Source organism: Theobroma cacao, chromosome 5, assembly GCF_000208745.1.
Source record: "Theobroma cacao cultivar B97-61/B2 chromosome 5, Criollo_cocoa_genome_V2, whole genome shotgun sequence".
NCBI lineage: Eukaryota > Viridiplantae > Streptophyta > Magnoliopsida > Malvales > Malvaceae > Theobroma > Theobroma cacao.
The window spans coordinates 3,052,618-3,077,544 of record NC_030854.1 but is presented as its reverse complement, the minus strand read 5'-3'; the positions used below and the strand labels follow the sequence as shown (position 1 = coordinate 3,077,544).

Here is a 24,927-nt window from a genome sequence, read left to right as displayed (position 1 = left end):
CAGTGATTTGAATATCATCCTGTTGTATGCTTTTAATTAATAATATTCTTTAGTTTTCAAAAATATATAGTTTAATATTTATATGTCATAGTAATGTTATAACTTTGCTGAAATTTGACTGCTTGACTATTTATTCACAAATTCTATGAGTATAATAAATAACAATTTTATAAACATTTATTTTTGGTGAATAGTCAAGTGATTGGATATTTTAACATTTATTTTGACATTATTGTAAAATTAATGAACAATACTATCCATAACAAAGGGTTTTATATAAATGGCTTTTAACTGTTATGCATTATCTTTTGAATTAATGCTTTAATTTATGTATGCAAAAAAAGAAGGAAATATATATCATTGCTAACGAAGACCTAACAAAAAGAGAGGAGACTCGTGCCAGCAAGATCTGATCTCACTTCATTCTCAAACAAAGACCTGCCTAGCTAAAAGATGATGCTAACTGGAATTTGCCCCTATGTTGACATGGTCATGGAAAGCAACAAGCAATAAAACTCAAAGAGTAAAACGACTTTATGTCATGGAAAAGAACCCCACAATCACAATCTCCTACTAAAATTGATTCATTGGCAATTTGGTTCTTTTCCTCTTGGATGATTACACACAACAAAGAAAGGAGTTTACCTCTCACCAGTTGTATTGTGTTTGTTGCCCATCAACTCCAGCCGACCCATTTGCCACCTCATGTGGACGAAAGGCCATATATGGTACAACAAGGAGGATTGCCAGATCTCTTTAATCATCAATTATTTAGAGGCAGAGCCCCACCTTGCCCAAAATGAAAATGAAAACACTTCACTTACCACATCAGATTGTACTGTTTGACCCTAGCCGGTGGACCTCCTTCTGTACTACATTCATTTTACCTTTCAATCAATATAATTCAGTTCATTTTTTTTAAAAAAAAAAACACATAATATTTGCATTAATTCACTCTCATATGTCAATGTTTTTCTGTCAGAATATTCATTTTTATTCTTCAAAATAAACTATATATATATATATATATATAAAACTTTCAATATAAATATGACAATAATGACCTATATATATATTGACCCTTTAAAGATAATGGAAAATTTAAGATGATTTAAATGTATGCATATTAAGTGCATTATAATATATATATATATATATATGATGATGATTATGATTGAATTAATCCAAGGGGGCTAAAAGGCTGTTTAACTCCATTGGAAGCAAATGACAAGTTGTGTTAAAGTGGTGGAGAATAAAGGCATATTAATCTAACAGGTAGTTATCCAGAAATTTGTATGAGTATGTGGTAATTATTAATTATCAATAATTATTGTTGCTTTATGGTAATCGCTTTGTTGACAAGGCAAGTTTCTATTGGGACACGACATGAAGCATTGCCTACATATGATATATCCTCTCCACTGTTCAGGGTCCAATAATATTGGTCTAGGTTCCCTTTACGCTCTCTCTTTCTCTCTCCTTCACACCCGCACAGAAGAAGCTATAGCTAGCTTCAACCCTGATTCTCAGTTTTCGTGATCAAAACCAGACTAGTGTTATTCTTTCCTTTGTTCCTTTCGTTATGCTTTGCTTTGTCTTTGCTCTTTCTACTTCACAACAGCCTCTGTTCTAGTGGTCTTTCCTTTTCTCTTCTTTTGAATCTTAATAGGTTTTCAGATAGCAACATGGAGTCTTTTTTCAGATTTAGAGATGCATGGTAGAGTCAGATCTATATGTCTAAAATTTCATGTGGCACTTCATGAATTATAATTGGCAGCATTGAAATATAGTCTGCTTTTTAAGTAAGTATTTTTCTTTTATTTTTGCTTGAATTTAATCATTTTGTTTGATTAAATTAGGGTTTTCTCTTAGGGTACGTTCTTAATATTCTTCTGGACTAAGATCTAATCCATGCAGCTTTATATTTATACTAGTTATCTCTATCCCAACTTTGCCTGGTGCATGGTGTTTTTACAAAGGAATTGGTATTTCCAATCTTTAGAAACAAGTTTTAATTAATCTGGCTATAGCTAGTTGATAAAATTTAATCTACAGATTCTTCTTTTGGTTAATTTGTTTGTACAAATCGAGGAGCAGTCGTTGTTTGCAAATGTGGCATCATCAAGATTCACATGCAACGTACATATATATTTATATATATTATATGGTTTTGGCCTGAGAATCCTGATGATGCTGCATTGGCAATGAATGGCTAGATGGAGAACTTTGATCGGCTTCTTCTCCTTTCCATCCCAACATGGTGGTTTCTTTCCCAATATTACCAATAAATTGAAAGGGTATCTATTGGCGGTATATATACCAATTGGATCTAAATCTAATCCTTCCTAGGTATGTTCCTTTCTCTTGCTTGTTGATTCAGGATTTATGTTCTTTTCAAGTGAGTATATAAATTTGAATGGCAGATGGATGACTTGAAGCCTGGCATCATGAAGATGGGATTGAAATCTCACTGGCCTTGGAGTTAGAAACATCCAAGCCTGTAATTATCGGGAATAATAAAGTGAGAAGACTTTGCTCTCACTCACTCTATATATCTGTAACTTACTGCATAATATAATGGTAATTATTTGATTCAAGTTTTTTGCATTCGGCCGACACTGATGTAGCTAGATATATATATATATATAGTATATATNTATATATATATATATATATATATATATATATATATATATATATATATATATCAATCATAATCCTTTCTTCTTATAAGCATCAAAACAAAGTGATGATAATCTTAAATTCCCAGGTATTAACCCCATACTGTTCGTTTGGGGGTTGATGATTTTCTAATTAGTTTACATCAAGATTTTTATGTACAAATGAGTTTTTCTGTTTCTGGAAACCTTTTTCAGTGTAATTATGCATGCCATCTATGTCGTCCTTGGTAGTATCTCCCCATTCACCATCCACTGAGATCGGTGGGGCAACCTTTCTGATCTGATCTGATCTCTCTGCTGCGCTGCAAAAATTTTAATTGATGGTCCTCTCTGTTCATTTGTCAATCATGCTGTTCATTGGCACCCTCCTATAGTTGCTTCGGTGCTTTACAGCTGATTGCTCATTCCAACCGTTAATTGCTGCCACTCCAGGTGAGATGCCCTTAATTTGCCATCCAAATCTTTAAGACTTGTTTAAGATTGCTTCTGTAGTAGTAGTACCAGTATTAGTATAAGTACACCAACTTTGAAGCACTAAACATGGAATAATATTCATTTGCTTAACAAATATATCTTATAATTCAAATATGTTTCCACTACAAATGACATAAATTATGTTTACTTTTTGTAAACTCTAGTAACCAACTCCTGACTTATGATGGAAGGATGAAATATATCTATATAATAATTACATACATCATTTTTTTTTCTCACTTTTTGGGTATTCTTTACCAGCTACTCTCATGTGACTTAACTATATACACACATTTCTTCTCCTATGCTATTATCTACTCTCATCTACTCCTATATACACACTAGGCGTCTCATGGCAGCCCTCCAAAGATGGTGATCTCAAATTCAACGTTGACAGTTCTACTAAAGGTAAACCGAAGCCGGTTGGTTGTGGTGGCAATCTTAAGAATTCTGACAGATTTGTTGTTGGGGTTTTTTTCGGCCTCCTTGATTGCCAAGAGTCTAACTTTGCTGAGCTTATGGCCATCCCTTATGCTTTGCAACTCTTTGCCTCATCTCCTTAATATAGGTCTAACTTGATCATCGAATCTGACTCAAAGGTAGCTCTCTCATGGATTAATAATGAATCGCATCAACTTTGGAATTTTTGACGAGTCTTTAATGAAATTGATGCTCACCTACACTCACTTGGTCATGTCACTCTCCCACACATTCTAAGGGAAGGTAACACCTTTGTAGATTCCTTGGCCAAGTATGGGGTTGACAGGAATTTTACTTTTTCTGCTTGGTGGTGATATTTATTGCAGTGTGCTTTCAGAAGCGTTCTCTTCACATAATTTGCTCCTTTTCATTTATTGTGTGTTTGTTTTTGCTTTGATGCTATCACAACACAGAGGATAGGGGACATCCCTTTATCTTTGATCAATTTTTTTTTTTTCTATTTCAGTTTGCTCTACTTGTTCTTTGTTTTATGATATGAGGACTTTTTCTTACAAGAATTATCTTATTTTAGTCTGTTTAATAGGAGATGCAACTGCTCTCTCTTCGAGTAGCAGTTGCTATCTTTTGTAATTATATTCACTACCAATGAAATCTTTAATTAACTGAAAAAAAAAAAAAGAAGATATTTTCCGACATTGATTATATATCACAACTAATGATATCTCCCCTTCCATATATTACTATCTTTTTTGGGCCTATACATTCCTTTAATTTCCAATAAGTAGAGAGAGGATATTTAAAGGGAAAGGGGGCTATTTTATTAATCAACGTCATATGTCTCTTCTGCTTCCTTAACTAAGGAACACATCCAAACGGGATTTGGGTTCTACTTGTTACATGCATATACAGAAAGAACAAAGTGGCAGAAGTGTTCATGTAGTGCCTAGTTTTTCTGATTCATATATATGGTTCCTCCTTTAATCCTACCCTTAAAATTATTTCATGCATTCTATATGTGTTTTAACGTCTTATTGTGTTTTCTGTTTTCTTCTTCGACATGTTATTGGTTTGGACTGCCATACATAAAGAGTTCAACATTTGAACCTGAATTGTTATAGTCTTTCAACCCTATATATTTCTTTTCCTTTCCACTTTGTGTGGGCAGTCCCTCAACTTATAGACGATTTGCTGATAACGTGAGTGCAAGATTTGTATGGCTCGTAATTTGGACTTTACCTATGTCAAATAGAATTAATGCTATGATCAAAGAGCAACAAGATGGGGTTTTGAAGGGTATTTTACACCTTTAAAAATTGCTGACTGATTGAAATGAGCTTAATCCTTTGTTCATTTCTGCATGGAATTTTTAGATACATGTTCTCTATCTCTGATGAGAAGGCCTTGTGATTTTGTAATGGTTGCTGTCTTTGTGCTCATTAAGATCATGATTCCAGTGTCTGCAACGATTATATTATTCTTGATTTTAAGTAAAGACTGAAGCATTTTAAGGATTTGATTTATCCAGGAAACTATATCTGGTGCAAATAAGAAATCGATTATTGCATGATCTGCTCACCAAACAATGTTGTGTACTATTTGACATGTTATGATATCTAACAATTAATGTCTCTGCCAACTTTTGCCTGTAGAACCAAAACTGATCAGTACTATTTTCATTCTCCAACTTGTCTCAGGGGATGAGTAATAATGACATTCCATTCTTAAAATGCTGCATTTCCGAAATTTCAGAAGGTCATGAACTTCAGGTTAAATTTGAACCTGGTTGATTTGTTATTTTTTTTTTTTGAAAGTTAATAATGTATTTAGATCAGAGGAAACCAAACTGGTTTATCTCTGGGAAAAAACAAGCAATTCAAATCTGTTACTCTTCACTTAGAAGGTAACCTCCCTGAATCAACACCACATGCCCTGTACCCAAAAATCTATATAAAAAGGAGGAGATTCCTGGCCTCCCTCTACCTCCCCAGTATTCCTCAGAAGCAATGTACACAGAAAACCCTCCCTCTACGCTTTCAACAAACAAGCATACCCTCCTAAGCCTAAGAACAAAGTAGACAACAAACTGTCCAGAACACATCATGTTCATACTCTGAACAATAAAGGAATCCAAAGATGTCAATCTCTACAAAAACCTAGATATGTAAAAGGTAAATATTGTTCTCAGATGAGAAGAAACTTATAATGCTATGTGACAGGTGATGCTTACTTCAAAAATTCATAGGAATATAGATGCTTAATATCTATGGATAAAAAAAAAAGACTTTGAAATGAATCATACTTTTGAGAAAGAAAAGAGATGCCTTCTACTGTTCTACATCCACGAAGCCTGTTGTTAAGTCACAATCAATGGGTAGGTTTGAGACATCTCTTCCAGCTCTGACATGTTCATGTAGAATCTGACATGTTCATCTAGTTGAAATTCTCAAAAGCTTTGATTGCAACCACTTTTTGTCGACAAGAAAACAGCTTCTTACATAAAGTAATAAGGGTGTCATTGGTTGGGACAGATACTATTTGACACTCGATTTATATTTGATGAATGAAATATGAGTAACCATATCTTTTCTATTTTCTCATATCAATCTAGCTAGAGAAAGATTACTATATTTGTTTTATAATTACATGGAAGAAAAATTAAAAACAAGAATAATGAGTGGCACACCTGAACTCGCCGATTCCAACACTGAGTTCCACCCACAGTGAGTCATGAATATTCCACCAACTGCTGGGTGGTTCAATTTAAAGAATCTCGGGAGTTCAACCCTTTACAATAAGGACTCTATCTTTAACTTTTTATTCAAAGATGTGACCTTTATCATCGTTGATAACCCAAATGAAAGAAACCTTTGAAGCTTCAAGGCCAAAAGTTATCTGCAAAAGCTGTGGCTCAGGAAACTCACATAAACTCCCAAAGCAAACATAAAGTACAGAAGTAGGTTCTTTCGAGTCAAGCCATGAGAGACACTAGGTCTTTATCTGTGGAAGCTTTGTTTCCCTCTCTGTTATTCAAGATCCTTTGTATTGAAGAGTGAAACTGGCCCACGGGATATATTCGTTTACCATTTATTCTCGTTCAATCTCATGGACGGTGTTAGCTATTAGCATACGTGTTTCACTCAGCTTCGGTGAACTTATCAAAGAAATCATTTAACCCCAAGTTGCCAAAGAACCGGTCTGGCATGTGAGACTTGGTGATATAAACAGGGTCAGGTAAACCGGGTACTAGAAAGGACTCGGTCTCTGAGTTCACACAGTTAGCTTTTGCTTACTCTGGCTAGCTGCAACCGTTAAGCAAAGAGAGATTCAAGCAGCATGTTCCATGGAAAACTAGACCTGGGATAACGTAATTTTGGGCAATCTCAGCCGTCCACGGGATATTTTGGTCGGATATGATCGCATCAGGTTTGTATTGAGAGACAAGGTCATTGGCCTGAGGCTGTAGAGTCATGATTGCTTTGCTGAAATTGTATGAAAGGTGTCTTGATGAGAGTGTGTCAAGGTTCTCACTAGTTTCAAATAGGTCTGCGGCGGAGAAATGAAAATCTAATGTCAGGAGGTTGATTTGGAGGTTACCAGATTGATGGTCTCCGTTGAGGATTGTTTGGAAGCGGGAGATGTTTCGTGGGGTGGTGATTACGGTGGCCTTGGAGCCATGGGTGGCAACGAGTCTGGCCATGTCGATCATGGGGACAAGGTGACCTGGTGACATGAAGGGAAAAAGAGAAGACACGGAGCTGATCCGGTCGAGTTATTGATACCATTGTGCAGGCGAGCCAAGGGGCTTGTTATGCCGCGAATTTTGTTGTGAAGACTGTAGAGAGTTTTGCTTAAACTTAGAAGAGGTGCATATAATCAGAAAATGTAAAGACACTTGATACTTGATGATCTGCAGTTTTGTGAGAAAGGTCCTAGATCTAACCAAGATCACTGGCCAATAAGGAAAGGCCAGATCTTTGGCTCTTTGATGTGCTGTTCAGTTAAATCTTTGAATAGACCCCAGATAAGCTTTTGCTGCAAATTTACGAAATACTTTGATAAGCAAGTCCGACTGTTAAGTATAATTTGACTAAATTGTGGTCATATTATTATTCAATTATTCTACACTCTTCACTCTTGTACATAACTCTAATGTATGAACTGCAAAATGCTCTGAATTTCAGCATAAGATACACATTTATATGAGTTAAATCACAGACCAGAAACAGATACCTCGGTACAATCTCACCAGCTGGTCTGTTACTTGAAACATCAACATGGCTACAAGAGCTACCAAGCTGACGTTGAATCAATTCCCAAATGTCTTAAGACTTCTGGAACTGCGATGAAACTAGTCCGCTGTGAAACTATACCAAATTAACAATTCTTACCAGAACCAAAATGATTGCAGAAAGCAGCCTTGACTGCCATACAGTCAGCTTAGGAATAGAATTAACCTTACACAGATGCCTTAAGTACGTTTAATAACTACTCAAGGTGCTTTAATTGAATATAGGTTTTCTGAAGACTGACCACAAACAAAAAACATGCTGATTCTGATAGTACTGCAACAAGTTTTTACACGTAACAAAGACAAAGAAATAGCAGCAGCGGTAATAACTAGTTATATAATATGCCTAACAGAAAGCCCTTCAGGGAAATTATCTGGGAAAAAAGAAAAAGGACCTTCATTGAAATACATGTACACTAGAAGTTTCAGGACAAAATTTCATACACATTTGCAATATGCAGGTTAAGACCAACGAAGCAAGTCTAAAATGCCATTTTTTGTTAGACAAAGTTATAGATAAGTTCATCAGCTTGCCTTTTAGAGTACACCATTAGGAGGCATCCCATTCCTTCTGTAGTTCCAGGGTCATTCATCTCATGATCCCTTCTACCTGTCATACCTAATCAGAGATGAGCAACTGACAGTTCCTATCCTTTAGAATCTTTTGAAAGCTTAGCCATTTCCTGAAACAGATATATAATACTTATTCATTAAAGTTAGTACAGCATCCTCAACATCCTCTGCAACTTCCTTCTGTGATGGATTTGCAGTCATCATCATTTTGTCTGTCATATCAGGTGGCAATACAAGGAATATCATAAGCAAGGTCTTCACTGCAGTTTCACAAAGATAAAAGGATCTTCTATCTTGATTCACACATGAGAATGGAGGTACCTAAGGTTCTCTATTAGACTATTACACAGCTCAAGTTCAATTCCTCTGTATGAAGATTTTGGTTATTCAGACACCCCAACGTACACCTTGCTGCCTAAAAGAAGGGTGTAGAAGTGAAGAGGCTAAAACATACAAACATACTTGGGAATAGCATCATCTGCAGTGTAGCAGTTTCCACTATCGAACCATCTACGCATAATTAGTGCCCAAGAACGGGGTGAATCTTGTTTATGGGTAAGCAATTACAACCCTGAGAAATTCATGATAAAATTTGGTGTTTCTGTTTCTCTCAGATCCTCTTCATCTACTGAACTTACTTCTCTCAGCAAGCAAACACTCTTCAGCAAAAACATCAAGTCTAATGCAATCCAAGCCGCATATAATTTAGTCACATTAATGATAGAGGTCATGAAGGACACAAACTTGCATGGATTCCAAAGCCATATAATTTGATTGCCCACTGTTGATACGTACTTCCCAGGTGCAGCATCCATGGCAGTGGGATGTGATGACCAACATCTCAACGAAGCCTGCAGCAGAACCCAAAGACTGAAAATACTAGCCATTTCTAAAATCAAAATCCCACATGCATTTGTTTTGAACTAACCTCAAGTTCAGCCATGCTTGCTTTCAAACTATCCTGGGCAACATGATTTGGCAAGCATATCCGTTCACAGGCATTTTTCTTAAACAAGAATGTTCTTTGGTTAAAGTCCTAGCATCAGGATGGTAATATATGTCATCCAGAAGATAGGTTGAGATTTTGTTAGCACCAAGCTGCATATTGTGAGGTCTAAACTACATACCACTAGAAAAAGAACAGCACGGTCAAGGACCGTCCAATCTCCACAGTTGAAGCAAACATTACCAGCAATCAGAACTATTGATCCCTGACTGTATGAAGGCTACCCACAAGTGCGCTATAAACTCTTTGATCAGGCATATGGCCCACATTGATCATCTCATTGTACAATCTAAAAGCTTCATCTGATCTGCCTTCCTTAGACAACCCTGAAATAATTGCTGTATAGGTGACTACATTTGGAACTAGACCCTTTTGATGCATTTCATTAAACAGTTTCATTGCCTCATCTACCTTCCCATAAATACATTCACCATGCACAAGTGATGTGTATGTGTATACATCTGGAATTCTCCCCTTGGCTTCCATCTCATCCCTTACCTTATAAGCATCCTTCAGTTTCCCTTTCTTGGTATATCCATCAATGAGAGCATTGTATGTAATGGTATCAGGCCTCTCTCCCCTTCTCTCCATCTGTTGAAATAGCCTCTTTGCCTCAACAAAGTTCCCTTCTTTGCAGTGAATATCAATCAAAGTAGTGAAGTTGACTACGTTAGGAGTAACTCCCTTTTCTACCATCATGAACAACCATCTCTTTGCTTCCTCATGTCGTTTCAATTTACTCATCCCACTAGCTATTGTGTTGTAAGTAAACACATCAGGCTGCAACCCTTTCTTCTCCATCGCAGCCAGTCGACTCAAAGCATCATCCATCATCCCCTTTCTGCAATATCCATGCAGAAGTGTATTAAATACCACCTGATTTACATCAATCCCTTGACTTTGCATGTCATTTACCATCATCTGAGCTGCCTCCATCTGCTCAGTCTTGCAGAGACCATCAATTAAAGCCCCATAAACATGTGCATTCGGAACAAGGCCTTTCTCAGTCAAGTCATCAAACAACGAAACAGCCCTCTTAATATTCCCTCTTCTACAGTGCCAACTAATCATAGAAGTGTAAAGATGAACATCCATTTCCACCCTTCTTTCACGCATTTCATCAAACAGCTTCTCAACGTCTTCATGCTTACCAACACTTCCAAAATACTCAATCAAAACAGTATAAGTGGCTGCATTATACTCCACATTCTCCTTCTCCATCAACCTCAAAACCTCAGTAACAACCCCAAAATCCTTCGTTTTAATATATGCATTTAAAATTGTATTATAAGTAATAACATTAGCTTTAACCCCTTTATTAACCATTTCATTCATCAACTCTCTACCTTTCTCAACTTCCCCTCTATTACACAATCCATCAATCACAATTGTCATAGAATAAACACTGACTTCCACACCAGACTCAACCATTCTTCTAAAAACCCCCAAAAGTGAATCACCTTTACCACACTTCTTCAATGCGATCAAATACAAAATGCAAGACCTTTCATCAATCTTAAAACCCATTTTCTCCATGTAGCCGAAAACCCCATTTGCCTCTTCAAACATTTTGTTATCTACACAAACTCTAAAATACAAGTCACAGAACTTTTCAAGAAAGTTTGAGTCGTTACACTCGAAACCAACTAGAGAAATCATTTCCTCAACTGGGTATCTAAGATTATCATCAAAGATTATAAACTTCAATACTTCTTTTATTTCTTTGAATTTTCCAGCTTTGTACAATCTTAGAATGATGGCTATATGGGTTTTAAGACTGGGTTTTTGGGAAGTAAGAGAAAGGTTTGTTTTTAAAAAGTTGAAGAGGAGGGTACAAGACTGAAGAGGGAGATTTGGGTTTGAGAGAATGAGGCTGGTTACGTTTGAGTCGAGATTAGAGAGCAGAGATGGGTTGGTTTTAAAGGGTTTAAGGCCGGATTTTATGAGGATTGTAGTGATTTTTGCTGCTGTTTTTTGGTTTGTGAGTGAAGTTCGGTTACTGGAGACGGCTTCCTTCAACATTTGGGAAAGTTTTTCAGTTGACATTGCTATTCAATGATAGGAATCTACATGCGCTTGTTCTGAGACCTCCTGTTTGATTTCCCTCTCCCTAGAGCTCTTTATGTTCTCGACTGGAGCTCCGTCTGTTACCTTTCAGTCCTCCACCCGACGTCGTTTCCTCTCCAGTTTTTTTTATTTTATAAAAGTCAAATTATACAATTAGTCTCTTTTTTCTATCAAAATGGTAAATTTAACCTCTATATAATAATTTATACAAATTAAATTATGTACTTTTCAAAATCGACAATATCACTTCAATATATTAAAAAATTTTATTATTTATATTGATATGGACATGTTATTTTCTTATTAATATGACGTTAAATATGATAACATAACAATATGGATATAAAATTATTCAATGTGAACTAATAGTTTTAAACAGAGTTGAAAAACAAACAAATAAAAAAAATAAATTTCTAGGATTTAAGAAAAGAGTGTTGTGGATAGAGAAAAATTGAATTTTTATGCCTCATAATCTAAAACAGTAAAAAAATATTATGAAATAAATAAAAATAATAATACATCATGTTTAACAAATCATCATATTAATAAGAAAATACAATGTTCATATATAATTAAACTTCTTTTTTAAACTATCACTTTTTTTACTTGAATTTTTTAACTTTAGTAATTTGGTTTAAAACTCAGCTATTTATACGTAAGACAACACTTTAGGGATACAATTTATTTTATTAACAAGAAAAACATCACGGTCAGATTACAATGTGGAAGCATTTTAAGCGGTTGAAGGCTTTAGGCCATATTCTTACGCTGCCATAAGCTTAACAACAGATTTCACTCTCGCCCTTGGATGAACCGGTGAATCTAAAGGGGATATGTCTGTGTCTCTATATCTAAACAAGCAAATCTACATATGCACCAAGTCCATGTTTGTTGAGGCATTGCTTGAGCTTGTATAACGCCCGGCTCTCTAGCTGCCTCACCCTTTCCTTGGATAATCCGAACATGTTTCCTATCTCAGACAGAGAATTCTCTTTGCTTTCTTCAATACCAAATCTTAGCTTGATTATCGTCCTTTCTCTCGGGCTGAGAACACTTAGAAGGTTGCGCACATGCTGCCTCATCAGTTGCTTTGCCACACTAACATCTGGGATCTCAATACCAGTATCTGGCGTTACCTCCTGCGACCATGACAAGAACCAAGAACTAGTATAGGATGGCCGGGTTTAAAGCTACATATTTAGGAAATTCTTTAAAATTTGTAAATGAGTGGCACCCCTTTTTGCACCACAATTTCCCTGTCTTTGGTCATTCACATTTTTAATCAATAAATGTTACCACATGGGAATCAAGGTAAAATGAAAGCATTACCTGAAAGGTGATATCCTGGTCCACCCACACAGATTGTTGCATAGAAAGTGGCATCCTTGTTGTGAATAGCAACTTATCCAACTTCTCAACCGTAATTCCAACACGTCTTGCTAGTTCTTCTTTGGAAGGACAATGATTTCCTTCTCGAATGTATGATTTTTTTGCATCCAATACTTTGCTCAAAAGGGTATGTACATTCTCCTGAGAACAATATATAGGTTCTTCACTGGTATAATATATCTCAGTAATATAATAAAAATCTGTCTGCCTTAAACATATATGATAAACTTATAAGATTTCCAGCTACTTGAAGAGATATGGTCCTATCCAACATTATTATGTTGGCAAAGAACTAGAATGCAATAGGACAAAGACTGTATACTTTCAAACATAACGTGGCTCCATGTGTAGGTGGCATACATGCCAGCAAGCATAAACTTCATTTTTGAAATTAGAAATTAGAAAGAGAAGGAAATTATAAGTACCGGCAATCGAACAGTTCTGGAATGTTGCATTATAGACTTCCTAATTGTTTGCCTTATCCACCAATAGGCATAGGTGGCAAATCGACATCCAACTTGTGGTTTGAACCTCTCAACACTTTTCATAAGACCCATACTTCCCTCCTGCAGCAGATCCTGAAGGCTAAGACCACGGCTCTGATATTGTTTAGCAATGTGAACCACCATGCGCAAATTCGCATAGATCAATTTATCCCGACTGCTGTTTCCAGAGTGGAGTTCTGCCTGCAAGGCTGAACAACGAAGACCTATGGCTTCAGCCCATTCAACCAAGGTTGGTTCACGCCCAAACTGAGATTGAAGCTTACTCTTCACCTTCTCTAATCTCATCAAATTCTGTAGGTGTTACAAGCACCACGAATAAGACATTTTACAAACAAAAAATTCCTTATTTCCATGCTTTAAAAAATAGGCAGGATTGAAAAAGGTACCTGTACTTGATTACTCAATTCAGACTCTTCTTTAGCAGTCAAGAGTTGTTTTGTCTCAGGACCCCACAAGAACAATCGAAGGGGATCATTAGGATCAAAGCCTTCACTCAACTTTCTTCTTACATCCGTCCTTCGTGAACTGTAGGTCTCACGAATTGTAACTTTAGGTTGCACCCTCCGTCGTTTAGACTGTCTCTCTAAACGTCTGGTTGACCTAACAGTAACTACTTCCTCCTTCTCAACTGGCAAAGTACACGAATTAGCAGACCCCAAGCTGCAATAGCATTAGATATCAGTCCTCAACGGTTTAACCTAGAATATAAATAAAACTAGGAAGACAATATAGAAACTAACCTATTAGAAAGTGAATCATCAAGATCTAATTTGAGGTCCTCAGACAACGATGCAGCTTGTTTAGATGCTGACAAAGCCTTCTTAGCAAGGGCAACTATATTACTTGGTTCAACATCCACAATCTCCTTGGTATCAGCTGCAACAGACTGCATATTCGAGGTAGATGATGGATTCTCCTCTGATTCCAAAAGTGACAATCTGAGATTGAAAAAAACAATTAAAGCAGCCCATGAGGCTGGAATTCAGGGGGAAAGAGATTACAGTCACAGGGATATTTGATGCCGGAAGCAATCAATAGATGAGATTTAGTTCATTTACAATTGCGTTAAATCAGGCCACTGGAGCAATTTCTTTTCAAATCCCAACTGGCCAAAGTTGTTGGAGGCATTCTCTTCATTAAGTGATGCCCCATTCTCAATCTGCTGTTTGTCTGTTGCTCCCTGTAATCAAGTAAATAATGATATCTAAGTAAGGAGTTTCCGAACAAATATTGAGAAAAGATATCAACAAAATGACCAGAAAACGAACATAAAAGGTAAGTCTGTGTTTCCGTATATGTTCTGCATAGATAAAACAACAATCTCACCGGGTATGCTTTATCTTCCTTAAAGAAGTGCAAGACAGGCAGAGGTCTATAGTCATCACGCTGCTCTTGTAAAAGAACTGATGTAGGAAAATGCCTAGCTACAGAAGTAATCGGAATAGAAGTTGCTGCAGGAGCTGCTTGCTCATGAAACATCAAAACTGCATAATTGATACATATATTGTCATTCATAACTTAAAAATCATTATTTCTCAGAACTTGAGAGCAAAACACATACATTCATGCATAACCACATATAGACAGTTTTCTATCCATCTATATCTCCATAAACATACATAATTTTATCAAAAACCCGGAAGTTATATAAATACAACAACTGCACCATATATCAAAAAATGTAAAAGAGTTGAATTTATGCATTCAACTTAAAAGCAAATTGACCAATGAAGTAACAGTAAGTTTCAGTCTACCATGTGCATAATTCCCATTTCTAAGACCAACAATCATTGCTACATATCCTTAAAGAACAAAAATGCTTCAAAAAGAAAATCCCAAGGAAGTTAATCTAACAAACAGAACATCGAACACTCTAGCGACACAACAAGTAGACTACTAGAGTAATTCTAAACTGGGTATTAAACTAATGATTACAAACAACAAAAGAAAACAATGTCCCCAATACTAGAAATAAATGTTACCTGAAGAAGATGATGTTGAAAAAACAGAACTTTTGAGTTGGGTTCTTGTCGAAAAAGTAGGAGGAGAAGAAAGCAAATTCCTTGCAGCTTCCATGGATGGAAATGTAACTATTGTTTTTCTCTACAACGTAATCTTAAACATTATTAGGTTCGTTCATCTGGGTATGTGTGAGTTTGCTTGTTGCTTTATAGAGAATGCGCGTTCAAAAGCCAGAGCTTTGAGCTTTGCAGTCTGTAGATAAAGAAGAAGAAGCTGAGCACCGCCCTGCTGAGAAAAATCCATTCCACGCCTCAAATTTGGTAATCCACCATTCAAATGGATGAGGTTGGGCCTTATACACCTTGGGGCCCGTACAGATAATCGTCCGAAGGATATTTTTCTAGGCCCATCTGAATTCTGATACCGCTGATGAAGCCCAAGTTGGGCACCACTTAACCACTGATTTGGGTTGGGCTTTGTGGATGTTGAGAAACTGTATGGGCTCGCTAAACAAACCGATTCGGCCCCACTTGACGTCACAGCATTGTGGGGCCCATTTTTTGTTGGCGGAAAAGATAGAGATTGGGAGAGAGAAGAATATTAAGAAGAGGGTTTGGAAGTAATGAAAAAACTTTTGAGGTAACGTGTTGAATTTAAGGAGACATTGAAACAAATTGGTGGAAAATCAATTCAAGTGGTCAACATTTTAGCAAACGAAAAGTCTCATCAGTCTTGACCAAAGAACACATGCTAACATGTGGCTTTGTTGGTGGCTATGAATATAAGTTTTTTTTTTATTTAATTGAAAAAAAAAATTAAACTCTACTCTTTAGACAATTAATCATGTACTAATTAAATGATCAAATACCCATATCCTAGTTATGAATATAAGCTTCATTATTAAGGAATTCTTACTTTGATTGGTTTAATTCAAATGAATGGTATCATGTATATATTGTCATTACTCTTAAATACTAAGCATAATAATAAATGTTCCTTAACTTGACTTTTCAATTTTCTATAAAAATTCAATATTTATTAAATTATTATTTATTTTTCCCATAACGTTTGTAAATAATCAAAAAATTCCAACTTGCATTACTTTGATCACAATCAATCCATCATTTGTTTATTATCTAAATGTGTGATATAGTTTTATGTAGGCATAATGTTTTTAAAAAGTTTTTGAATTATTAAAAAAATTAAGATAAATCTTTATTTTTCTTATTATTTAATTTTAGTTATTGTTATTTATTTTGGACAAATGGATTTTGACAACTAATAATTAATTAGCTATCATTAATCAAAATATCATTTATCATTTTATGTTAATATGAAGCTAACATGAATATTAAAAAATACCACGTGATTATGTTATCATATTACATTAATATTCTGCTTTATCATCCATTATAATGTATTAGCATGTTGCATGAAATATAAAAACAAGTGACATTTACTGACGTAAAAGTTAAAAAGTATTATATAATCATATTATCATATCTCATTAATACATTACGATATCATTTATTATAATATATTAAAATACCACATGATAGAGAAAGATAAATGACATTCGTTAACAAGAAAGTTGAAAAATATAACACAATCATATTATCATATCATATTATCATTTATTATAACATATTAGTATGACACATGTTATAAAAAGATAAATGAGATTTTAATTAATAACTCTTAATCAATGATTAATTATAAAAATTTATTTGATTAAAAATAAAAATATAAAAAAATTAAAATAATTTTAGCATTATTTTAGATAGCATGACTTTTAGGTAAGGAAAATGGGAACGTGGTGATTGGATGAAATAGTTTGGATCGTTTCAACCTTTTTCAAGTGTCGTTTCGATACTTAAATCACAATTCAGCTGGAAGGGAATTAAATTAGAAAATTAGGTCATTGTCAAATCACATTAGATTAAGTGAAGTCACGGTTGAGATCTGAGAATCAGTGGAGGGATGCAGGAGGCCACAAGAGACAAGGGGGTGAGTCCCGGGAGAAAGTTGCAAATTCCAAGGGTTGTCAATGTGTCTGTCAGATTGTCAGACGACTCACTTGGTTTGTTTCAAAGTACAATCTGTCACCTTCCCCAACTCCTAGCACACGGTTTCCCATGCCACGTCTCTCGCACGACTATGTCTTCCCTATTTTTTTTTTTTTACCCCTACTTTTCAAATCTTTCTAGAAGTGCAAAATTAACATAGTTTTAGATTTGGACATTTTATTTAATAATAAAAATTGAATTTAAAGTTCAAATTTTAAATTATAAAAAATTTAAATAGATTTTAATTATTTTTTATAAAGGCAAATTTCTTTAAATAATTAAATTTATCATATGATATTTAAAAAAATATTTGATTTATTTTAAAAAAATTTAAATAAAATTTTATCTTTTATTAAATTTAATTAAGTATTTATATTTTTTATTTTAAATAAAATATTTTTTTATAATTATTAATTAATTAATTATTGTTAATCAAAACATCACTTATTACTTTATACAATATAATGTTAACATGTCATAATAAATAATAATATGACATGATAACATAATGACATCATTACGTGATATTTTTATTTTTCAAGTATGTATAAAATAATAAATAATATTTTAATTAAAAATAATTATTTTTAAGTGATTATTTGATATAAAATAAAAATACAAAAACTTAATTGAAAGTAATAGTAGAATATAAATTTATATAAATTTTCTTAAATAATTCATGATGTTTTAAATCATTATGTTTAAATTTATTAATAAAATTTATTTATTGAGTAATAAAAATATTTTCAAAATTTGAATAATAGGTGTTACAAGTGAGAAAGAAAATCTATTTTCTTAGAAAAAAATGCTCCAAAAATAAATCAAGGCCCAAAATCACTCTCCAATTATTGCAACCCAAGCAAAAATTTTGGTAAAGGATCCATCATACATATGTATCAATCTAAATCAACGTACCAAAAGTGGGATCCACCCATACAACATCTAAAGAGGGACCCACCATCCACACCCAAACTAGGACGGGGAACTGTCCTAACCCCATTACTGGACCCCACATCACAAAGTTGATGAAACCCCAGCTCGACACGTCAGCCGAACCCTCACGTCAAGACAAATCGGACCCTTCGATCTCTTTCCCCGCCACCTTTAAAAGAGACTCCGCTTTCCTCTGCGTGGGGTCAGTAGCATCCCACACCGCCCAAATACGCCAAAACGGTTCCGAACCCTAAATAAGCCCTTTAAAACCCTAGCCTTAACCCTCCATGGGCTCTGAAATGGCGCTTCACAAATTCTCCACCGCCAACCACAACCACCAGAACTCGAACATTAACTCGGTGGTCTCTGATGAGTCGACTCCCAAGACCCAACTCGCTCTCCCTACTCGGAAACCCGTTTCTTCGCTTTCTAAAGACCGCCACACCAAAGTGAATGGTCGTGGCCGCCGTGTTCGGATGCCGGCCCTTTGTGCAGCCCGGATCTTCCAGCTGACTCGAGAACTCGGCCACCGCTCCGACGGTGAGACCATCGAGTGGCTGCTCCGTCAAGCCGAGCCTTCTATCATTGCCGCCACCGGGTCCGGCACCGTCCCTGCAGCCCATGAAATCTCTTGTCCCGCCGGCCCCACGATGACTTCCGCTTCTCCGCCTTCTGTGTCGTGTCAGGTACACCCGGTAGGGGTTGGCAGCGGCAGCGTAGTGGCAGGGATGTTTACCATGACGGCGCCACCGCCGAATTGTCGGTTGGACTTGTGCCAACCAGTAGGGTTTCAGTATTCAGCTGTAGGAAGAAGTGGGTATCAACATATGCCATTTACGGCGTTGTTGTTGCAGCCTACGACGGCGGCAGAGGAGGTGGAGGAGAGGCAGCGGGTGGAAGACGAGGAAGAAGAGATTAGGCATCATGAATAGAGACGGGGAAGTACAGCTATATATATATATATATATATAATCTGTATAATTGGGTAGTATTTTTATTTTCTTAGTTTAGATTGCAGAACTTGAAGTGATGGATCTTGGCACTTAGAAATGCCTTCTTTTTATCCCTGTAAATTGTTCAGGAATGGAAATTAAATATTACTCTTTAATTTTTTGAGTCAAATTCTTTTTCTTTTTCCGGCATTGTAGAGTGAAGTAGGTTCTGGGTTTAGATGAGTGGACTGAGAAACAATGAGAATCAAAAGCACTGCTGAAATGGAGGAAATGGACCCACGATTCATCTATTCATGACATGTAAGTTTGCAGGAGAATAAAACTGGCAGACAATTTTTAATTCTTAAAACAAGCTGCAGCAGGTCTCCTCTGAAGACTGACCCACCTTGTTCAAATTTCAAAAATTCAGTCTTTCCGATACAGTAAGAACTGTTTCTAGGGTCATATCCAACGGTCAGTTGGTCACACTTGATTCTTGACCAATTCAAACTTCAGACACAAACATCGATTATAATCTTTCTTTTTGAAAGATATAGTATCTGGATGAGCAGAATGGAATGTACCGCATCATGCCATTGGAAAGAAAACCAGAGTTCTCAATGCTGAGATTGATTATGTTTGAATCAACAAAGAATAAGTATGAACAACAGATACACTCCTGTTGGAATTCTTTCATGTATGCAAAATTTGAGCTGTGAATATTGGCAACATTCAAGGGCAGGCCAGAAGTATCATAAGGCCTTTTCCTTTTATGTTCGTTTTACAATATAAAGTAGTAGGAAATACTATATCGTTGTGAAAGCAAAGATTATTATGATGGTTCGAAGGGGACTCAGGGTGTGTCTTTCGAGCGATTGAACAGCTTGGGCAAGTCGACAGCAACAATAATGGTGGAAGCTTGACTCGCCCTTATTTGTGTTAGTTCCCAAAATTCCACCACTTTCTCTTCCTTGGAACCTCAACTGAGGGGAGATCTAGAATCAAGAACAAAGCAAAATGCAAAACAAAACGATGATATTAGAGGAATGATGGACATGGTAAAGCATTGAACTATGACACATGCAATTCCATTTTAAGTTGGAAAGCAGACGACATTGTAGGCTTCCCAATCCTCCTATCAAGGTTCTTCACACAACCAAATAGGTCGGAGACCTTGGTTCACACACCACGAGAAGCTTAGCTAAGCATTCCCCCTTGTATTTGAAAGAATAAGTAAATAAAATTAGCTCTTTTTGCTGCTCAGTGACCGGGACTTTTGAGAATATTTCTGATACTACTTCTATTGTGCTCAAATAAAATATAAATTATTCTGTGCAAGCTAAACAAAAGAGGAAAATGTAATATAGTCACCTCCTTGAATGTAGATTGAGTTGTAGTGAACTTCGGCCCAAAAACTCAAGAAAATGACTGTATTAGAACACACAACAACTCAAAAGGCTTAGCATATACGAGAGCATAGAAAAACAAACGAGAGCAAAGAAAAAAAAAAAGCTTCAATGTTGTTATATCTTTACTTGTGTTTTTTGCTTCTTTTGCAAAAAGTGCAGATGGATACAAAAGCAGACTACACTTTACAAAGAAATTAACAACAAAAGGTATTTACCTTTAGGCTTTCATTGGACAAGAAAAGATCATTATCTTAGTTCTATATGAAAAAAGAAATCTCCAAAACACAACCAGAGGAAAAACAAAGAAGAGGTAGGCTTGCAGCAGAAGCAAAAGGACTGAAATTTTACCTCCTTTTGACTTCTGGAAGTTAGGAAGAATCTCAATGTAACAAGTGTCCTTAAAGGAAGTTATAACAAAAATTCTTACGCCATACTGCAAAAAAGGAATGTTGCTAGTATTAGACATGAAAAATGCATGGATACCCAGTCGTACGCAAATAAAAGAAAAAGAGGGTGAGAGCTGCACCACATTTGGGGGGTGGAGGAGACAACTCTGCCACATAGCTAAAACACATGTATCATGATATTCACACTTTACTTCTTTGTTTGTTCAGAAAGTCAATGAAAATATTCTTAGAATTAAATTCAGGCAATGAAAATATATACTAAAACATGTAGGTGTAAAATTAGGGGACATCCAATACAAGAAATGAACTGATAAATAAAACAGAAGGCAACAACTAGTTGCATATAAAATTTATGGTAAATTGGTAAATTTTTTTTTTGCTAAGTCAAAAAGAAAATTAATAATAATAAAAATTTTCAGTCACAACCCAATTTTCTATCAAAAGGAAGGTGTTCACTTATTATAAATTTTAACACATACCGAGTCCGCAGCCGCCTGCAATGTAACATGATCACCCCACTCGCCACTCCTGGTACCATTTGTAAAGGGTATTAACATGGCCATTCTTTGACCAAAAGCTTGAATGAGCATAAACAAGAAAAGTAGATAATTTAACTATTACTTTGACATCTTCTTCAAATAGTCAGCATAATCCATGGGAACATATCCTTCATATGTCTCTGGGTGAGATTTAAGCTGGCAAAACAAGCCATTATAGTAAAAGCTACATCAGGATCAATTTATATGCCTTGATAAACAACTTTTATGTTATGAAAGCAAAAATTTAATTCGGGGACAACAAACCTGATTCACAACTTGTCGTCTCACATATTTGTGATTATCAGGTGTGTGATATAACTGATCTGACAGTGCACGGAACTGGAAAAGGAAAAATCGACCACAAATATTATTCCAGAAATGCACAGGTCAAACCACAAACTAAGATAATTCCAAGCCTAAATGACTCAATATGGGGATAGATTATAAGAAAAAACCTGACAGTTACCATCCCCTTGAACCTTGAGCTCAACAAAACCATATGCCTGCAATCTATTTAGGAAAAAAAAAATCTAGCATCAACCTTGCTTAGCTGATTTAACCAAATCACCAAGCCAGCCAACAACCCCCTCCCTCCCAAAAAATTTTAAAAAAAAAGGAAAATCCTTGATACGCTTCTTATTCACATACAATTAATACCTGTTCAACAACCTTTCATGATCTGACATTGCTTCATCAATTGATGGTATTTCTCCATTGATTCTAGGGACATGCTGCACAGAACAGATTTAAATGCATCAGAAGAAAATGGCTTGTATGCATCAACTCACAATTTTAACTCCAGATAAGAGAATCACAAATATGGATAATTGAATGTAAAATGACGACATTTTTATAAGGTAAACTTACAGGAATAGGAATCATTTGATTCAACCTCTTGCCTACTTCATCATCATCTAGTAAATAACCATCGGTCAGCTCCAAAGAGCAGGAAAAATCCTCTGAGTCACTGGGGCTAGAGCATGAACTAAGTGGCACCAAATCACTAGATCCATCCTGGCCATATTCATAGCCTGTGCATTGTGGCAAAATAGAATCTAAATAATAATAAGCAGAAAAATACCATGGAAGTGAAATACAAATGCAAGGAAAACATTCTGTGCACCTGAATAATAATAGTCCCCTGTTGATGAACTATGCCAATCATGAGGTTCACTGTAAGATTGCAACTGCTGTTCTCCAGAATGAAAAGATTTAGAAGCTTCTGACACCGCTAGATGTGAGAATTCTTCCTGAAGGGTACGGGCAATAACCTCATCATTCTCTATCTGGGTGCTTTCTGTATCAGTATGATCTCTAAAATAATGTGCATGATGATATATGTCACCAGCATCATGTTGTATTATGTCACTATTATATGCAGAATGATAAAACGGGTCACAGCCCAGAAACCAATGCACGATATCTGAATCTTGTTGATACATAATCATCAACTTCAAGCATATTTTCCACTAAATCATCTCAGTGAACACTTGACAATCTGTACAAACAATTCTCAATTAGATTTTCATTCACGCATAAAAAAGCATTTGAATATCTATATTCATGCATGAAGAACCAAGTCATAAAACTGCAATTACCCTGAAAAACAAAAGGCTCTGCTTCAAGCATCAAATTAAGATACTGCAACAATATATACTCGCTAGGGGAGGTTAGTTCACTATCCTATTAAAACGATGGAAAATAAAAAATTAATCCTTCCTTGAAATTGACCAGTTGATATACAAGTTGTTCCAGATTTTTCAAGCTATTTCAAAATCAATCATCCATACAGAACCAGAATATGGAACTATTTCATATTAACAATGAAAATGAAATTAATTGCTGTTTGTATTAAGGTGTGCTACTCTGTCCAAGTGCGTCAAAATAAAACCTTGAAAAAACTAAAACTAGTTAAAATAGATTAAAATTAGTTCTAAAAAGTTAAAAAGTTAAAAAGTTAAAAAGTTTTCTAAATAAACAAATGATGAATTATCAATTTACTTTATTCAATCTAAGGATAATTGCTCCAGCAATATCCTTCCGAAAGGGAGCACCATTTCTTATGAGTTAAGAATCCAGATTACCTTGTTTAAAAAGAAGCCCAAAAAGAGTTGAGAAAAAGGTACCATCTTTTTAGACAAAACCCTAAATTGGAATCAACTTTATCAAAAGCAAAAAAAAAAAAAGAAGCTAAATTTCCATCCTAACACAGAATAAGATCGTGTTAGATCTAAATGTACTCGAAGAATCATTTCTATTATATCCTAAAACCAACTAAATGAAAACTTTAATTACCAACAGTCAAATTATATAAACTTAATTTCTTTATTTACCCTTTTGATCTAAATTCAATTGTAACATATTCTCCACATAGCTTTTATTTCCCCATAAACAAAGAAAATTTAATGGCTAAAACCTCTGTTAATTGTTAAAAAACTCTCTTTTCCATGACAAGACATAACTTACGTTTCTCCACATAAATTAGTTCTTAGTAATAACCAATACAAAGAACATGGAAACCACAAATCAAAGAAGCTAAATTTCCATAAAAAAGAATACATTAATTCAAACAAAAACTTGATATATCCTATCAAACAAAGAAACACCTACAAAGATTCAATGAAAAGGCCAAACTTTAGCATCAAGCAACCTAAAAAATGACAAACAAGAAGCACCCAGAATTTAAAAAAAGAAGATAAAATATATCAATCAAAACCCAGAAATATATGATCATTCCAAGTCCAATTCAATCAAAAGAATTTAAAAAAAAAAACCCAAAAACATATGGAATTTAAAGTACTCACCAAACCCTGAAAGTTCGAAACCTTGGTTTCAACAGAAAGAAAAAAAACAAGATAGAAAAGCAAACAAGGAACTACTGTGTTTTAATGGAGTACACGAGTGACATAAGATAACGATCAAAACGTTGAAATTTTTTGAAGCCCAAAAGAATTACAAAAAAATAGACTGCCCTTATTTCACGTATTTATACATAAACTGTTTCCCGCGGACGTCAAAACGACAAGCAAGCCCCTACCCGACTCAACACGGACGGCCTTTTGAGCCGCTGGATCCGAAATCGAGCGGACATGATTTTCTTTTGATTTTAAGCGGCATTTTGTAAAAATTTTTATTAAATGATTCTTCGAATAATTTTGTTTGACTTACAGAGTTTGAAATAGGAAGCGTTGATATTCTTTTAGTAGACGGCAAATTACGAGGTACACGGCTGAGATTGCGTGATTTTAGTCCTG

At 35.3% G+C, this 24,927-nt stretch overlaps 4 protein-coding genes, 1 long non-coding RNA gene and 1 pseudogene across 7 annotated transcripts; 2 read left to right on the top strand and 4 right to left on the bottom strand.

The window, feature by feature from the left end:
• Positions 1,457–4,126, top strand: LOC18597992. 3 transcript variants are annotated; one of them, XR_001928212.1, is made up of 4 exons: positions 1,816–2,349; positions 2,424–2,521; positions 2,877–3,113; positions 3,501–4,126. It is a non-coding gene; the product is annotated as an uncharacterized LOC18597992 (long non-coding RNA). The 3 variants fall into 3 exon arrangements; XR_001928213.1 differs by lacking the exons at positions 2,877–3,113; positions 3,501–4,126 and adding an exon at positions 1,457–1,802 and having other exon boundaries at positions 2,056–2,349; positions 2,424–2,607; XR_001928211.1 differs by lacking the exons at positions 2,877–3,113; positions 3,501–4,126 and having other exon boundaries at positions 2,424–2,607.
• Positions 5,903–9,400, bottom strand: LOC18597990 (annotated as a pseudogene).
• Positions 7,996–11,541, bottom strand: LOC18597989 (pentatricopeptide repeat-containing protein At2g32630). Its single transcript, XM_018122033.1, has 2 exons — positions 9,386–11,541; positions 7,996–9,308 (listed from the first exon to the last, which is right to left on the bottom strand). Exon 1 carries the CDS (start codon positions 11,507–11,509, stop codon positions 9,659–9,661), a length of 1,851 nt encoding a protein of 616 aa, XP_017977522.1. The 5' UTR covers positions 11,510–11,541; the 3' UTR covers positions 7,996–9,308; positions 9,386–9,658.
• On the bottom strand, positions 12,201–15,698 carry LOC18597988 (RNA polymerase sigma factor sigF, chloroplastic). Its single transcript, XM_007027314.2, has 8 exons — positions 15,408–15,698; positions 14,752–14,909; positions 14,484–14,605; positions 14,166–14,363; positions 13,812–14,085; positions 13,345–13,716; positions 12,860–13,060; positions 12,201–12,669 (listed from the first exon to the last, which is right to left on the bottom strand). The coding sequence occupies exons 1-8, from the start codon at positions 15,499–15,501 to the stop codon at positions 12,382–12,384; spliced, it is 1,707 nt and encodes a 568-aa protein (XP_007027376.2). The 5' UTR covers positions 15,502–15,698; the 3' UTR covers positions 12,201–12,381.
• LOC18597987 (transcription factor TCP11) lies at positions 18,435–19,508 on the top strand. The gene has a single exon (XM_007027313.2). The coding sequence runs from the start codon at positions 18,674–18,676 to the stop codon at positions 19,316–19,318; it is 645 nt and encodes a 214-aa protein (XP_007027375.2). The 5' UTR covers positions 18,435–18,673; the 3' UTR covers positions 19,319–19,508.
• Positions 19,915–24,675, bottom strand: LOC18597986. Its single transcript, XM_007027311.2, has 11 exons — positions 24,478–24,675; positions 22,797–23,171; positions 22,541–22,704; positions 22,331–22,404; positions 22,129–22,183; positions 21,938–22,012; positions 21,756–21,829; positions 21,614–21,662; positions 21,076–21,160; positions 20,690–20,746; positions 19,915–20,313 (listed from the first exon to the last, which is right to left on the bottom strand). Exons 2-11 carry the CDS (start codon positions 23,119–23,121, stop codon positions 20,258–20,260), a joined length of 1,014 nt encoding a protein of 337 aa, XP_007027373.2. The 5' UTR covers positions 23,122–23,171; positions 24,478–24,675; the 3' UTR covers positions 19,915–20,257.

Excerpts from the sequence above, each read along its gene's own strand:
- LOC18597987 (XM_007027313.2), top strand. The coding sequence starts at position 18,674 with ATGGGCTCTGAAATGGCGCTTCACAAATTCTCCACCGCCAACCACAAC.
- LOC18597989 (XM_018122033.1), bottom strand. The coding sequence starts at position 11,509 with ATGTCAACTGAAAAACTTTCCCAAATGTTGAAGGAAGCCGTCTCCAGT.
- LOC18597988 (XM_007027314.2), bottom strand. The coding sequence starts at position 15,501 with ATGGAAGCTGCAAGGAATTTGCTTTCTTCTCCTCCTACTTTTTCGACA. Across the intron at positions 14,606-14,751 it reads AGGAAGATAAAGCATACCCG|GGAGCAACAGACAAACAGCA; the intron begins GTGAGATTGTTG and ends ACTTGATTACAG. Across the intron at positions 13,061-13,344 it reads CCAGAACTGTTCGATTGCCG|GAGAATGTACATACCCTTTT; the intron begins GTACTTATAATT and ends TATTGTTCTCAG.
- LOC18597986 (XM_007027311.2), bottom strand. The coding sequence starts at position 23,121 with ATGATTATGTATCAACAAGATTCAGATATCGTGCATTGGTTTCTGGGC. Across the intron at positions 22,705-22,796 it reads AGGGGACTATTATTATTCAG|GCTATGAATATGGCCAGGAT; the intron begins GTGCACAGAATG and ends CACAATGCACAG. Across the intron at positions 20,314-20,689 it reads CTCAATCTACATTCAAGGAG|ATCTCCCCTCAGTTGAGGTT; the intron begins GTGACTATATTA and ends TCTTGATTCTAG.